This window comes from Melanerpes formicivorus, unplaced genomic scaffold, assembly GCF_026170545.1.
Source record: "Melanerpes formicivorus ecotype bairdi unplaced genomic scaffold, bMelFor1.0.p_v2 SCAF_4, whole genome shotgun sequence".
Classification (NCBI taxonomy): domain Eukaryota; kingdom Metazoa; phylum Chordata; class Aves; order Piciformes; family Picidae; genus Melanerpes; species Melanerpes formicivorus.
Genome location: NW_027142356.1, coordinates 27128477 through 27142805, shown reverse-complemented (window position 1 = coordinate 27142805; position 14329 = coordinate 27128477). Strand labels below are relative to the sequence as shown.

The 14329-nt window shown below is 61.9% G+C and overlaps 1 protein-coding gene across 1 annotated transcript; it reads left to right on the top strand.

The window, feature by feature from the left end:
- Positions 1 to 1831: 1831 nt before the first annotated feature.
- LOC137440545 (histone-lysine N-methyltransferase 2D-like) lies at positions 1832 to 7853 on the top strand. The gene is given in 17 exon segments (XM_068136761.1): positions 1832 to 1952; positions 2839 to 2943; positions 3276 to 3367; positions 3456 to 3554; positions 3835 to 3959; positions 4168 to 4338; positions 4340 to 4378; positions 4380 to 4520; positions 4656 to 4769; positions 4922 to 5063; positions 5204 to 5383; positions 5499 to 5741; positions 6067 to 6198; positions 6304 to 6459; positions 6830 to 6934; positions 7147 to 7271; positions 7747 to 7853. Coding segments are annotated over 14 exon segments (1854 nt in total). The 3' UTR covers positions 6454 to 6459; positions 6830 to 6934; positions 7147 to 7271; positions 7747 to 7853.
- The last annotated feature ends 6476 nt before the right edge of the window (positions 7854 to 14329 follow it).

Genomic DNA, 14329 nt, shown 5'->3' with positions numbered 1-14329 from the left:
TACTACTTCAACAACTAACATCACTAAGTCGTACTGAGTAAAGTAAAATATCCTGCTATTCCGTTAGCAAGTCTCCCTAAGGCCCTCATAGAAAGAACTCATAAAGACCACAAAAATAAGCTTCTCCTGGAGGCAATTCAGTATCTATCCCTTGGTGGTTTGGAACAACCCTTGTAAAATTCTCTGTTGAGCATAACTTAGGAAGATTCATTGCTCTAGACTAAAAGTAGTGTAATAGGTTGAAAAGGACATCAGATCATCTAGTCCAACATTCATGCTAAAGCAGGAGCACCTGAACAAGAACATGTCCAGGTGGGCCCAGAAGGAGACTCCACAACCTTTCTGGACAGCCTGGTCAAGGGCTCCAGGATTCTCAAGCAAGTTTTCCCTTAAGTTCCCTTAAGTTCAAGTGAAACTTTTTGTGTTCCAGTTTGTGCCTGTTGCTCCTTGTCCTATCACTGGGTACCACTGAAAAGAGCCCAGACCCATCCTCCTGACCCCACCCTTTAGCTACTGATCACCACTGAGAAGATCTCCTCTCAGTCTGCTTTTCTGCAGGCTAATCAGGCCCAGGTCTCTCAGCCTTTCCTCTTAAGAGAGATGCTCCAGTCCCCTCAGCATCCTCGTGTTCTCTCTCCAGTGCTTCCCCATCTCTCCTGAACTGAGGAGACTGTTAAACTGCACACAATACTCCAGGTGTGGCCCAAGCAGGGCAGAGTAGAGAGGAAGAACAGACTCCCTCCATCTGCTGGTCAACCTCTTCTTAATGCACCCCATAATACCATTGAATTTCATGGCCACAAGGGTGTGTTGCTGCCTCCACCAGCACTCCAAGGCCCTTCTGCACAGAGGGAGCTCTGTCACGGGCTTGTGGCGTCATGAAAGTTCCCTTTGACATTTGACTGTGGTTTGGGCAATGGTTACTTAATTAGGTTGACAACAGCAAGGAAATGATCAGCTAAACCCACTTTATTCTGCAGAAGGCAAAAGGATAGTCTCCCAACAAGTCCTGTTTCAGCCTGCAATATCACAGAACTCTCACAAGAGGCCTTTTTGTATGCTAGAGACAGTCATAAGACTTAGGAGCTCTTGCAGCCATTCAGCTAATAAAGACTCAGATGACACACTAAGGCTTGGAGTGAGCTAAGCTGAGTAGTCTCAGGCAGTGTAATGCACAGCAAGTCTGCTCCAGGCTGGAGATCACCCCCTTCTTGCACGTGCACTGGGAAGCGCAGAGATTCAGCCAATGCTGCTGAATTCCTTATCAGCAAGAGGAGGTTGTCCTTCCCCCTTGCTTTTGCCTCCTCATGGCTAAACAGAAGCTTTTGCATTCCCATTGTCTCCTGCTTCTGTCATTCCTTACACTGACACAGCTGCAGCCACAGTCTGAGCTGCTGTGGTGCTGCTGTGCTGAAACATTCAGGTCTCAATAAGCAGCAAGTTTACTTTACCCTAGGAACACAGCTTGGGCAATGTCCTGCTGTGAGTCCGACCAGAACTGAGTCTGGCCAGTGCTGTGACTTCTCGGCTGAGTATCTGCTCAGGGCTGCAATTTCTGCAGCTCAAGGCATTTTTTCCCAGACAGTGGCTGCTTCTAGCAGGGAGAGTGTTCCTGGGGAGAGTAAGTACCAGGGGCTGGGGGGCAGAACAAGGGCACTGCTTCATCTTCTGCACCACCTTGGCAACCCGAAAGTAATAGGCCGCAGCTGTGGGGAGCAGGGGACAAGACGGGTGTCCCAGTGGACAAGGGAAGGCCAACAGATGTCATCTGCCTGGACTGCTGTATAGCCAACAGACCCCCACACCATCCTTCTCTCTAAGCTGCAGAGAGATGGGTTTGATGAGTGCCCTGTCCAGCGAGCAAGGAATTGGCTGTGTGATCGCATACAAAGAGGAGCAGCCAACAGCTCCATGTCCAGATGGCGATGGCTGGGGAGTGGTGTCCCTCAAGGGTCTGTACTGGCACCAGTGCGGTTCAAGATCTTCATCAGTGACACAGACAGCTAGACTGAGACACCCTCAGCAAGTTTGCAGGCGATACCAAGCTGAGTGATGTGCTTGCTAAGACTGGAGGATGGCACAGGTGCCATTCAGAGGGACCTGGACAGGCTGCAGAGGTGAGCTGAGGAGAATCCTGTGAGCTTCCATAAGGAAAAAGGGCAAGGTCCTGAACCTAGGTCGGGGCAACCCTCCATATCAACACAGGCTGGGGAATGATGAGACTGAGAGCAGCCCTGCAGATGAGGACTTGAGGGTACTGGTGGAGCAGAAGCTGGCCAGGAGCCAACAATGCACACTTGCAGCCCAGAAAGCCAGTGGCATCCTGGGCTGCATCATAAGAAGTGTGGCCAGCAGGTTGAGAGAGGTGATTCTGCCACTCTACTCCACCCTGCTGAGACCAGAATTGAGGAAGGATAGGCATCCGTCCTACTGTGCCAGAGCCTTGCACGTCACTAGCTTCCTGCCCTCAAACAGATGCACAGCCCAGCCCATGGCCTCCAAAGCTGTCCCACAGACCCTTGCAGGTATCTTATCCCCCATGGAAGGCTGACAGACACTCAGAGGCAGTTGATTGCCATGGGAAAAGGCTGTGCCCACTGCCCCTGCCTGTATCCAGGCAAAGTGCAGGTCATAGATGCTGTTGCCATGGTGCTCGTAGTGACCAGTGGGGCTGAGCACAACACTGGGCTCAGACCGTTGGTCAGTGGGACGTGGTGAGGTGAGGAGGGAAAGGGCAGGGGGACAGGGCTGGCATGGGGTTGTCAGGGATGAGTGGGCACCACAGCTTGGGGCAGAGGGCATCCGCTGCAGGCCACCTGTGTTCTGCTTCTCCCTCAGAGTCAGTAGAGAACTTTGTGAGAGAGAACACCTGGCAAAACCTGCAGCACCCATTGGTGGTGTGCAGTGTGGGAGAGATGAGTGGTCCTGAAGCCATGGAGCACGGTGAGAGCAAAGCCTCCCTCCTGAGGCCTGGCAGAGGGGTTGTTGGGGTGGTAAGATTGGGGCTGAGAGTGGTGGTAGGGGCAGGTAGCATCTCCCCAGTCACACCAGGCAGGACCCTTCATTTCCTCAGCAATTGGGGCCCAGGTGGCACAGTGGGTACCTGCTGGGGCACTCGTGCCTGCATGCCCCCTTCCCCTCCCAGGCCCCCAGCCCTGCCCACCACCCAGCCAGGAAAGGACCCAGCAAGCCCTCTGGGGGCAACCCCTCAGGCAGCCTTCCCCCAGCCCCACAGAGGTGCTCATTCCCACTGCCATTTGCCCTCTTCCCTCCAGCATGCTGGCTGTGCCGCCTGGAAATTGCGGATGAGAACATCTGTGGGATTTGGAAGCAGCACCAAGATGTCTGCTTCCATGTTTACTGCGTGGTGAGTTCCTCAGGGGCTCCCTCCTGCTCTCCCTCAAGCTGTCTCTGCCACATTCTCCTTATCAGTTCTTTCTCTGCCTGCCCTGCAGCGCTTTGCCAAGGGTGTGACTCCAGTGGCATTCATTGGAGACCTCCCAGTCTTCCGCCTCTCTGCCATCAGACGTGCCACCTGGCGGTCAGCAGAGAAGGTGAGTTCCTGACAAGAGCAGAGAAACTTGCGGCAGGAGAGGTTTCCAGGACCATGGCTGACACCTTCACAAAGAAATCCCAGCCCTTCCAACCAGCTCTGGGAGAAAGGTCTTGATCCCAGTGGCTCCACATAGGCTCCCACACAGGAGTCTCCTCTGCCAGGCTGATCTGTGGGGTGTCAGCCAGCACTGGGCACATCCTGCACCCTGCCCGGGGCCGTGGGGCTAGCTGTAGAGGTGCTGAAGCTGCTGCTGATGGAGGCTGCTGTGCTCTTTCCAGCTCTGCTTTGTCTGTGGCGGGAGCGGGGCCTCCATCACCTGCCAGGAGTCGGGCTGTGAACGCAGCTTCCATCTGCCCTGTGCCACCAGGGGCAGATGTGTCACGCAGTACTTCGATCAGCACAGGTAAGGGCTGGCGATCCTCATGGGGGGAGGCTCCTCTCCTTCAGTCCCCTTCCTGCCAGCCCCACGCACGCGAGAAACGAAGCCGCAGGGACCCTTCCCAGAGCTGAGCGAGCCCAAGGGCTCCTTCATGCCTCCTCTCCCATCCTCCTGAGCACCAGTGACGGACCCGACCCTTCCCACCGTGCCCATCTCTGTCCTCCTCGCACAGGGCCTTCTGCTCCAGGCACCGCCCACAGCAGGCAGTGCTGAGGGACCCGGAGCCTGACACCGACTGCCTGCTCTGCCTGGAGGATGTGGGGGACAGACAGTCCTTCAGAACCATGGTGTGCCCCGTCTGCCAGCATGCCTGGTTCCACAGGGACTGCATCCAGGTAGCAGCTGTTCCCTCAGCCCAGGGGCACGGCAGGTGCTCAGCAGCACTAGGGCCTCACTCATACTCCTGTTTCTCCTGCAGGGCCATGCTCTCCAGGCTGGCATCTCCGCATTTCGGTGCGTGCTCTGCAGGGACAAAGACCAGTTCCAGCAGGAAATGCTGAGGATGGGGATCCGAATCCCCAGGAGGTTGGTTTCTTTAGTTCCCAACACACAAGACAGGAAGGTGCAAATGCTGTGCCAGGCCAGGGGCTGTCCCTGCAGTCCTGGCCCTCCTCTGTCCCAAGGGCACCTAGGACTCACCAACCTTCCTTTCTCCATCAGGCCACCAGAATGGGAGACTGCCCAGCAATTCGAAGACCTGCTGGAGAGGCACAGCCAGTGTGATGCCCAGCACTGCCTGTGCCCAGGGGGCAGGGGGCAGGCAGAGGAAGAGGGGTGAGTTCCCAAAGCTGTCCCCTGGGGCACTTGAGGGGAGCCCTGTCTGGCCCAGGGCTTGAAGAGCAAGGAGTGAGAAGGAGAGCTCTGCTGGACAGTCGCCTGCTGCCCTCACTCTGTCCTCACAGCCATGAACCCCTTTGCTTCCCCAGGCCCTGGCAGCTGCTGCTGTGCAGCTCCTGTGCTGCTGAGGGCACCCACCGGTGCTGCTCCCAGCTGGAGGACAGCACGGCCCAGTGGGAGTGCCATGGATGTGCTGGCCCCAGCAACAGTAAGAGGCAAAGGGTGCCCCAGGTGCCAGGCAAGGCCTGGCAGTGAGTGCCCAGGCTGGGCTCCTGAAAGGCCCCCTGCTCAGGAGGGCTGGGGCCCTGCTCTGGACTTTGGGGCTGCAGGCACTGAGCTTGTGCCCTTGACCTTCCTGCTTGCCCTTGCAGCCTCCAGTGCCACCTTGCAGGAGGCTGGTCCCAGCACCCCCAGGCAGCCCACTCAGGCATCCTCCCGTGCCTCTGAGGCTGCTGAGGGCTGCTCCAGCCCTTCTGGGCCCATGCGGCTGCGGGATCGCAGCCGCTTGCAGCGCCGTGCCCAGAATCCCTACAGCCGCCCAGGCAGACGCTGTGAGTAGCACCAAGTGTGCCAGCGCCCAGCGCTGGGAGCAGCACCTCCAGACAGGCAGCGCTGGGCATGGCCCACAGCTCACTGCTGCCTTCCCCTTCCTGCTTCCCCCGACAGCCTCCGCTGCCAGCTCGGAGCTCGCTGCTCCCAGCACAGCCAGCGAGCTGCCCTCGGAGCCTTCCTCCCCCGCCCCAAGCCTGGAGAGCAGCAGCCGCCAAAGCCGCCCTGGGCCCCAGCGGCTGCGGGAAAGGTCCTGCCCGCGCCGCGGGGCACAAGCACCTTACAGGCGGCCCAGCCACCGCCGCAGGAGGAGGTGACATCGCCAGCAGAGTGCTGGAGACCTGTGGCACCAGAGCACAGGTAAGTGGCCCCTGCATATCCCCCTGCTCCCCGCCAGAGTGAGTGCCCCCCACGGCTGCCCAGCTCCCACTCGCGGAGCACTTCCTCTCCTCACCCAACTGCTGCACAGAGCTGTGACACTCTCCTGGCCCTGCCCTCTCTTCGCTCCGCTTGCAAGTGCGTCCCTCCAGCACAGGCTGCAGACTTCCCGAGGGCCTTCCTGGGCAGCTCGCTGCATGGCAGAGCCCCCGAAGCAAGGCCCCGTGGCACTGGGTGTTCATCTTGAGCTGGCACTCTGCAGAGGGCTGCTAAATCCCCTTTCTCCTTTCCTTTTCACTCTCTGCAGCCAGGGGAGGCCACCTCTGGGCAGGAAGAGCACAGGCTGCTGGCAGGGTGCTGCCGGAACCTGTCGTCCTCTCCTTCCATGGAGCAGGTGACAAGGGGCAGGAAGAGAGCCACGGCAGCCAAGAACGTGCAGGTAGGCAGCGGCCAGTGCCTGCCCAGCCCTGGCTCAGGGTGCCAGCTGAGGCTGTCCTGGCAGCCCCCAGCATGCAGACCCTCCGCTCTCCTTCCCTGCTTTTAGCTCCTGCATGGGAGGTTGTGGAGGATCAGGGCCATCTCCCTGAAAGCCTGCTGGAGGCAGAGGCCAGTCCTGCCGGCGCGGACACCGTGGTCAGCCACAGGGCAAGAGGGCGACTGCGCTGGGGGCAGAGAGTCATGGCCTCAGCGGTGACAGGAGGTAGGGACAAGGCACAGTGGGGCTTGGGCTCCTGGCTCTCAGACTGTGCAGTGGGCCGGGGCCAGGGGCTGAGCTGTGCCTCGGCAGCACCCGGCCACGGCAGCCTCAGCACAGGCAGAGAGCAGCGGGTCCTGCCTGAGGGAAAGCACAGAGCCAGGCCTGAGCTGGGTGAGAGCAGCCTGGGGAAGGTCAGGGTGGGGAAGCTGCCCCCACTCCAGCTCAGGGGCAGGTGAGAGGGGGAGGAGGGGGAGGCTTGCAGTGCCAGTGCTGGGTGGGGCTAGGGGCTGCAGCGCGCTGGCTCTGGAGGAGGAGGCAGAGGGATGTCGGGGAGAGAAAGATGCCAGTAGTGAGAGAGATGCCCCTGCCCCAGGTGCTGAAGGGCTGCCTCACCTCAGCCAAGTCCTGGGAGCGGGAGAGAGCCCTGCGGCTTTGCGTCCGTGTGCTGGGCACTTGCAAGGAGCGGTGAGAGCTCATGGTGAGTAGGGAGCCCTTGCACACCCTGATGCAGCCATCATGGAGCAGAAGGAGCCCTGCCCAGCTGGGTACTGCGTTCTGGGGCTTCTGAGATGATGGAGCAGCCCTCTCCTGCCCCCTCTGAACGGTCACTGCTCAGAGAGCAGGATGGGGGGCAGAGGCCAGTGGGTGCTGGGGCTGCCTGCCACCTTTTCTTGCTGCTCTTCCCCGCAGAGAGGAGGTCCTCGTCCAGCAGCTGGGCTCCCTGGTGGGATGGCTGGGGGCTCGGTCCAGGGACTGCCTGGCCACTTCCTAGCAGACAGTGTGGCTCTGCCTTGGCTCCTTTCACCAAAGGCAAGGTGAGGAGAACAGGTGCTTCCTGTGTTTTTCAGCCTGATCCTCCTTCCCTTCAGGCCTGGCACCAGCAGGGTCCCAGACAGCCAGGCTCTGTCCCCATCCCTGGAGGTTTTATCAAGGGGCTGACCAGATACAGCTCTGGGCAGCCTGATGTAGTGTGAGGTGTCCCTGCCCATGGCAGAGGCATTGGAACTGTTAACCCTCTGCCTCTCCTGTCATCTTGGGAGGAGTTCTTGTGAGAGGGGAGCTGCATCTCCAGGAGGTTGGTTTCTTTTCTTCCCAACACACAAGACAGGAAGGTGCAAATGCTGTGCCAGGCCAGGGGCTGTCCCTGCAGTCCTGGCCCTCCACTGTCCCATGAGCTGGACTTCAGCTACCCAGGGGAGGGGGAAAGAGGGCAGGGGGGAAGGCAGGGACAGTCTGCATCTGCCTCACCCTAGGGCACCTAGGACTCGCCAACCTTCCTTTCTCCATCAGGCCACCAGAATGGGAGATGGCCCAGGAATGTGCAGCCCTGCTGGAGAGGCACAGCCAGTGCGATGCCCAGCACTGCCTGTGCCCAGGGGGCAGGGGGCAGGCAGAGGAAGAGGGGTGAGTTCCCAAGGCTGTGCCCTGGAGTGCTTGAGGGGAGCCCTATCTGGCCCAGGGCTTGAAGAGCAAGGAGTGAGAAGGAGAGCTCTGCTGGACAGTCGCCTGCTGCCCTCACTCTGTCCTCACAGCCATGAACCCCTTTGCTTCCCCAGGCCCTGGCAGCTGCTGCTGTGCAGCTCCTGTGCTGCTGAGGGCACCCACCGGTGCTGCTCCCAGCTGGAGGACAGCACGGCCCTGTGGGAGTGCCATGGATGTGCTGGCCCCAGCAACGGTAAGAGGCAAAGGGTGCCCCAGGTGCCAGGCAAGGCCTGGCAGTGAGTGCCCAGGCTGGGCTCCTGAAAGGCCCCCTGCTCAGGAGGGCTGGGGCCCTGCTCTGGACTTTGGGGCTGCAGGCACTGAGCTTGTGCCCTTGACCTTCCTGCTTGCCCTTGCAGCCTCCAGTGCCACCTTGCAGGAGGCTGGTCCCAGCACCCCCAGGCAGCCCACTCAGGCATCCTCCCGTGCCTCTGAGGCTGCTGAGGGCTGCTCCAGCCCTTCTGGGCCCATGCGGCTGCGGGATCGCAGCCGCTTGCAGCGCCGTGCCCAGAATCCCTACAGCCGCCCAGGCAGACGCTGTGAGTAGCACCAAGTGTGCCAGCGCCCAGCGCTGGGAGCAGCACCTCCAGACAGGCAGCGCTGGGCATGGCCCACAGCTCACTGCTGCCTTCCCCTTCCTGCTTCCCCCGACAGCCTCCGCTGCCAGCTCGGAGCTCGCTGCTCCCAGCACAGCCAGCGAGCTGCCCTCGGAGCCTTCCTCCCCCGCCCCAAGCCTGGAGAGCAGCAGCCGCCAAAGCCGCCCTGGGCCCCAGCGGCTGCGGGAAAGGTCCTGCCCGCGCCGCGGGGCACAAGCACCTTACAGGCGGCCCAGCCACCGCCGCAGGAGGAGGTGACATCGCCAGCAGAGTGCTGGAGACCTGTGGCACCAGAGCACAGGTAAGTGGCCCCTGCATATCCCCCTGCTCCCCGCCAGAGTGAGTGCCCCCCACGGCTGCCCAGCTCCCACTCCCGGAGCACTTCCTCTCCTCACCCAACTGCTGCACAGAGCTGTGACACTCCCCTGGCCCTGCCCTCTCTTCGCTCCGCTTGCAAGTGCGTCCCTCCAGCACAGGCTGCAGACTTCCCGAGGGCCATCCTGGGCAGCTCGCTGCATGGCAGAGCCCCCGAAGCAAGGCCCCGTGGCACTGGGTGTTCATCTTGAGCTGGCACTCTGCAGAGGGCTGCTAAATCCCCTTTCTCCTTTCCTTTTCACTCTCTGCAGCCAGGGGAGGCCACCTCTGGGCAGGAAGAGCACAGGCTGCTGGCAGGGTGCTGCCGGAACCTGTCGCCCTCTCCTTCCATGGAGCAGGTGACAAGGGGCAGGAAGAGAGCCACGGCAGCCAAGAAGGTGCAGGTAGGCAGCGGCCAGTGCCTGCCCAGCCCTGGCTCAGGGTGCCAGCTGAGGCTGTCCTGGCAGCCCCCAGCATGCAGACCCTCCGCTCTCCTTCCCTGCTTTTAGCTCCTGCATGGGAGGTTGTGGAGGATCAGGGCCATCTCCCTGAAAGCCTGCTGGAGGCAGAGGCCAGTCCTGCCGGCGCGGACACCGTGGTCAGCCACAGGGCAAGAGGGCGACTGCGCTGGGGGCAGAGAGTCATGGCCTCAGCGGTGACAGGAGGTAGGGACAAGGCACAGTGGGGCTTGGGCTCCTGGCTCTCAGACTGTGCAGTGGGCCGGGGCCAGGGGCTGAGCTGTGCCTCGGCAGCACCCGGCCACGGCAGCCTCAGCACAGGCAGAGAGCAGCGGGTCCTGCCTGAGGGAAAGCACAGAGCCAGGCCTGAGCTGGGTGAGAGCAGCCTGGGGAAGGTCAGGGTGGGGAAGCTGCCCCCACTCCAGCTCAGGGGCAGGTGAGAGGGGGAGGAGGGGGAGGCTTGCAGTGCCAGTGCTGGGTGGGGCTAGGGGCTGCAGCGCGCTGGCTCTGGAGGAGGAGGCAGAGGGATGTCGGGGAGAGAAAGATGCCAGTAGTGAGAGAGATGCCCCTGCCCCAGGTGCTGAAGGGCTGCCTCACCTCAGCCAAGTCCTGGGAGCGGGAGAGAGCCCTGCGGCTTTGCGTCCGTGTGCTGGGCACTTGCAAGGAGCGGTGAGAGCTCATGGTGAGTAGGGAGCCCTTGCACACCCTGATGCAGCCATCATGGAGCAGAAGGAGCCCTGCCCAGCTGGGTACTGCGTTCTGGGGCTTCTGAGATGATGGAGCAGCCCTCTCCTGCCCCCTCTGAACGGTCACTGCTCAGAGAGCAGGATGGGGGGCAGAGGCCAGTGGGTGCTGGGGCTGCCTGCCACCTTTTCTTGCTGCTCTTCCCCGCAGAGAGGAGGTCCTCGTCCAGCAGCTGGGCTCCCTGGTGGGATGGCTGGGGGCTCGGTCCAGGGACTGCCTGGCCACTTCCTAGCAGACAGTGTGGCTCTGCCTTGGCTCCTTTCACCAAAGGCAAGGTGAGGAGAACAGGTGCTTCCTGTGTTTTTCAGCCTGATCCTCCTTCCCTTCAGGCCTGGCACCAGCAGGGTCCCAGACAGCCAGGCTCTGTCCCCATCCCTGGAGGTTTTATCAAGGGGCTGACCAGATACAGCTCTGGGCAGCCTGATGTAGTGTGAGGTGTCCCTGCCCATGGCAGAGGCATTGGAACTGTTAACCCTCTGCCTCTCCTGTCATCTTGGGAGGAGTTCTTGTGAGAGGGGAGCTGCATCTCCAGGAGGTTGGTTTCTTTTCTTCCCAACACACAAGACAGGAAGGTGCAAATGCTGTGCCAGGCCAGGGGCTGTCCCTGCAGTCCTGGCCCTCCACTGTCCCATGAGCTGGACTTCAGCTACCCAGGGGAGGGGGAAAGAGGGCAGGGGGGAAGGCAGGGACAGTCTGCATCTGCCTCACCCTAGGGCACCTAGGACTCGCCAACCTTCCTTTCTCCATCAGGCCACCAGAATGGGAGACGGCCCAGGAATTCGAAGACCTGCTGGAGAGGCACAGCCAGTGCGATGCCCAGCACTGCCTGTGCCCAGGGGGCAGGGGGCAGGCAGAGGAAGAGGGGTGAGTTCCCAAGGCTGTGCCCTGGAGTGCTTGAGGGGAGCCCTGTCTGGCCCAGGGCTTGAAGAGCAAGGAGTGAGAAGGAGAGCTCTGCTGGACAGTCGCCTGCTGCCCTCACTCTGTCCTCACAGCCATGAACCCCTTTGCTTCCCCAGGCCCTGGCAGCTGCTGCTGTGCAGCTCCTGTGCTGCTGAGGGCACCCACCGGTGCTGCTCCCAGCTGGAGGACAGCACGGCCCTGTGGGAGTGCCATGGATGTGCTGGCCCCAGCAACGGTAAGAGGCAAAGGGTGCCCCAGGTGCCAGGCAAGGCCTGGCAGTGAGTGCCCAGGCTGGGCTCCTGAAAGGCCCCCTGCTCAGGAGGGCTGGGGCCCTGCTCTGGACTTTGGGGCTGCAGGCACTGAGCTTGTGCCCTTGACCTTCCTGCTTGCCCTTGCAGCCTCCAGTGCCACCTTGCAGGAGGCTGGTCCCAGCACCCCCAGGCAGCCCACTCAGGCATCCTCCCGTGCCTCTGAGGCTGCTGAGGGCTGCTCCAGCCCTTCTGGGCCCATGCGGCTGCGGGATCGCAGCCGCTTGCAGCGCCGTGCCCAGAATCCCTACAGCCGCCCAGGCAGACGCTGTGAGTAGCACCAAGTGTGCCAGCGCCCAGCGCTGGGAGCAGCACCTCCAGACAGGCAGCGCTGGGCATGGCCCACAGCTCACTGCTGCCTTCCCCTTCCTGCTTCCCCCGACAGCCTCCGCTGCCAGCTCGGAGCTCGCTGCTCCCAGCACAGCCAGCGAGCTGCCCTCGGAGCCTTCCTCCCCCGCCCCAAGCCTGGAGAGCAGCAGCCGCCAAAGCCGCCCTGGGCCCCAGCGGCTGCGGGAAAGGTCCTGCCCGCGCCGCGGGGCACAAGCACCTTACAGGCGGCCCAGCCACCGCCGCAGGAGGAGGTGACATCGCCAGCAGAGTGCTGGAGACCTGTGGCACCAGAGCACAGGTAAGTGGCCCCTGCATATCCCCCTGCTCCCCGCCAGAGTGAGTGCCCCCCACGGCTGCCCAGCTCCCACTCCCGGAGCACTTCCTCTCCTCACCCAACTGCTGCACAGAGCTGTGACACTCCCCTGGCCCTGCCCTCTCTTCGCTCCGCTTGCAAGTGCGTCCCTCCAGCACAGGCTGCAGACTTCCCGAGGGCCATCCTGGGCAGCTCGCTGCATGGCAGAGCCCCCGAAGCAAGGCCCCGTGGCACTGGGTGTTCATCTTGAGCTGGCACTCTGCAGAGGGCTGCTAAATCCCCTTTCTCCTTTCCTTTTCACTCTCTGCAGCCAGGGGAGGCCACCTCTGGGCAGGAAGAGCACAGGCTGCTGGCAGGGTGCTGCCGGAACCTGTCGCCCTCTCCTTCCATGGAGCAGGTGACAAGGGGCAGGAAGAGAGCCACGGCAGCCAAGAACGTGCAGGTAGGCAGCGGCCAGTGCCTGCCCAGCCCTGGCTCAGGGTGCCAGCTGAGGCTGTCCTGGCAGCCCCCAGCATGCAGACCCTCCGCTCTCCTTCCCTGCTTTTAGCTCCTGCATGGGAGGTTGTGGAGGATCAGGGCCATCTCCCTGACAGCCTGCTGGAGGCAGAGGCCAGTCCTGCCGGCGCGGACACCGTGGTCAGCCACAGGGCAAGAGGGCGACTGCGCTGGGGGCAGAGAGTCATGGCCTCAGCGGTGACAGGAGGTAGGGACAAGGCACAGTGGGGCTTGGGCTCCTGGCTCTCAGACTGTGCAGTGGGCCGGGGCCAGGGGCTGAGCTGTGCCTCGGCAGCACCCGGCCATGGCAGCCTCAGCACAGGCAGAGAGCAGCGGGTCCTGCCTGAGGGAAAGCACAGAGCCAGGCCTGAGCTGGGTGAGAGCAGCCTGGGGAAGGTCAGGGTGGGGAAGCTGCCCCCACTCCAGCTCAGGGGCAGGTGAGAGGGGGAGGAGGGGGAGGCTTGCAGTGCCAGTGCTGGGTGGGGCTAGGGGCTGCAGCGCGCTGGCTCTGGAGGAGGAGGCAGAGGGATGTCGGGGAGAGAAAGATGCCAGTAGTGAGAGAGATGCCCCTGCCCCAGGTGCTGAAGGGCTGCCTCACCTCAGCCAAGTCCTGGGAGCGGGAGAGAGCCCTGCGGCTTTGCGTCCGTGTGCTGGGCACTTGCAAGGAGCGGTGAGAGCTCATGGTGAGTAGGGAGCCCTTGCACACCCTGATGCAGCCATCATGGAGCAGAAGGAGCCCTGCCCAGCTGGGTACTACGTTCTGGGGCTTCTGAGATGATGGAGCAGCCCTCTCCTGCCCCCTCTGAACGGTCACTGCTCAGAGAGCAGGATGGGGGACAGAGGCCAGTGGGTGCTGGGGCTGCCTGCCACCTTTTCTTGCTGCTCTTCCCCGCAGAGAGGAGGTCCTCGTCCAGCAGCTGGGCTCCCTGGTGGGATGGCTGGGGGCTCGGTCCAGGGACTGCCTGGCCACTTCCTAGCAGACAGTGTGGCTCTGCCTTGGCTCCTTTCACCAAAGGCAAGGTGAGGAGAACAGGTGCTTCCTGTGTTTTTCAGCCTGATCCTCCTTCCCTTCAGGCCTGGCACCAGCAGGGTCCCAGACAGCCAGGCTCTGTCCCCATCCCTGGAGGTTTTATCAAGGGGCTGACCAGATACAGCTCTGGGCAGCCTGATGTAGTGTGAGGTGTCCCTGCCCATGGCAGAGGCATTGGAACTGTTAACCCTCTGCCTCTCCTGTCATCTTGGGAGGAGTTCTTGTGAGAGGGGAGCTGCATCTCCAGGAGGTTGGTTTCTTTTCTTCCCAACACACAAGACAGGAAGGTGCAAATGCTGTGCCAGGCCAGGGGCTGTCCCTGCAGTCCTGGCTCTCCACTGTCCCATGAGCTGGACTTCAGCTACCCAGGGGAGGGGGAAAGAGGGCAGGGGGGAAGGCAGGGACAGTCTGCATCTGCCTCACCCTAGGGCACCTAGGACTCGCCAACCTTCCTTTCTCCATCAGGCCACCAGAATGGGAGACGGCCCAGGAATGTGCAGCCCTGCTGGAGAGGCACAGCCAGTGCGATGCCCAGCACTGCCTGTGCCCAGGGGGCAGGGGGCAGGCAGAGGAAGAGGGGTGAGTTCCCAAGGCTGTGCCCTGGAGTGCTTGAGGGGAGCCCTGTCTGGCCCAGGGCTTGAAGAGCAAGGAGTGAGAAGGAGAGCTCTGCTGGACAGTCGCCTGCTGCCCTCACTCTGTCCTCACAGCCATGAACCCCTTTGCTTCCCCAGGCCCTGGCAGCTGCTGCTGTGCAGCTCCTGTGCTGCTGAGGGCACCCACCGGTGCTGCTCCCAGCTGGAGGACAGCACGGCCCTGTGGGAGTGCCATGGATGTGCTGGCCCCAGCAACGGTAAGAGGCAAAGGGT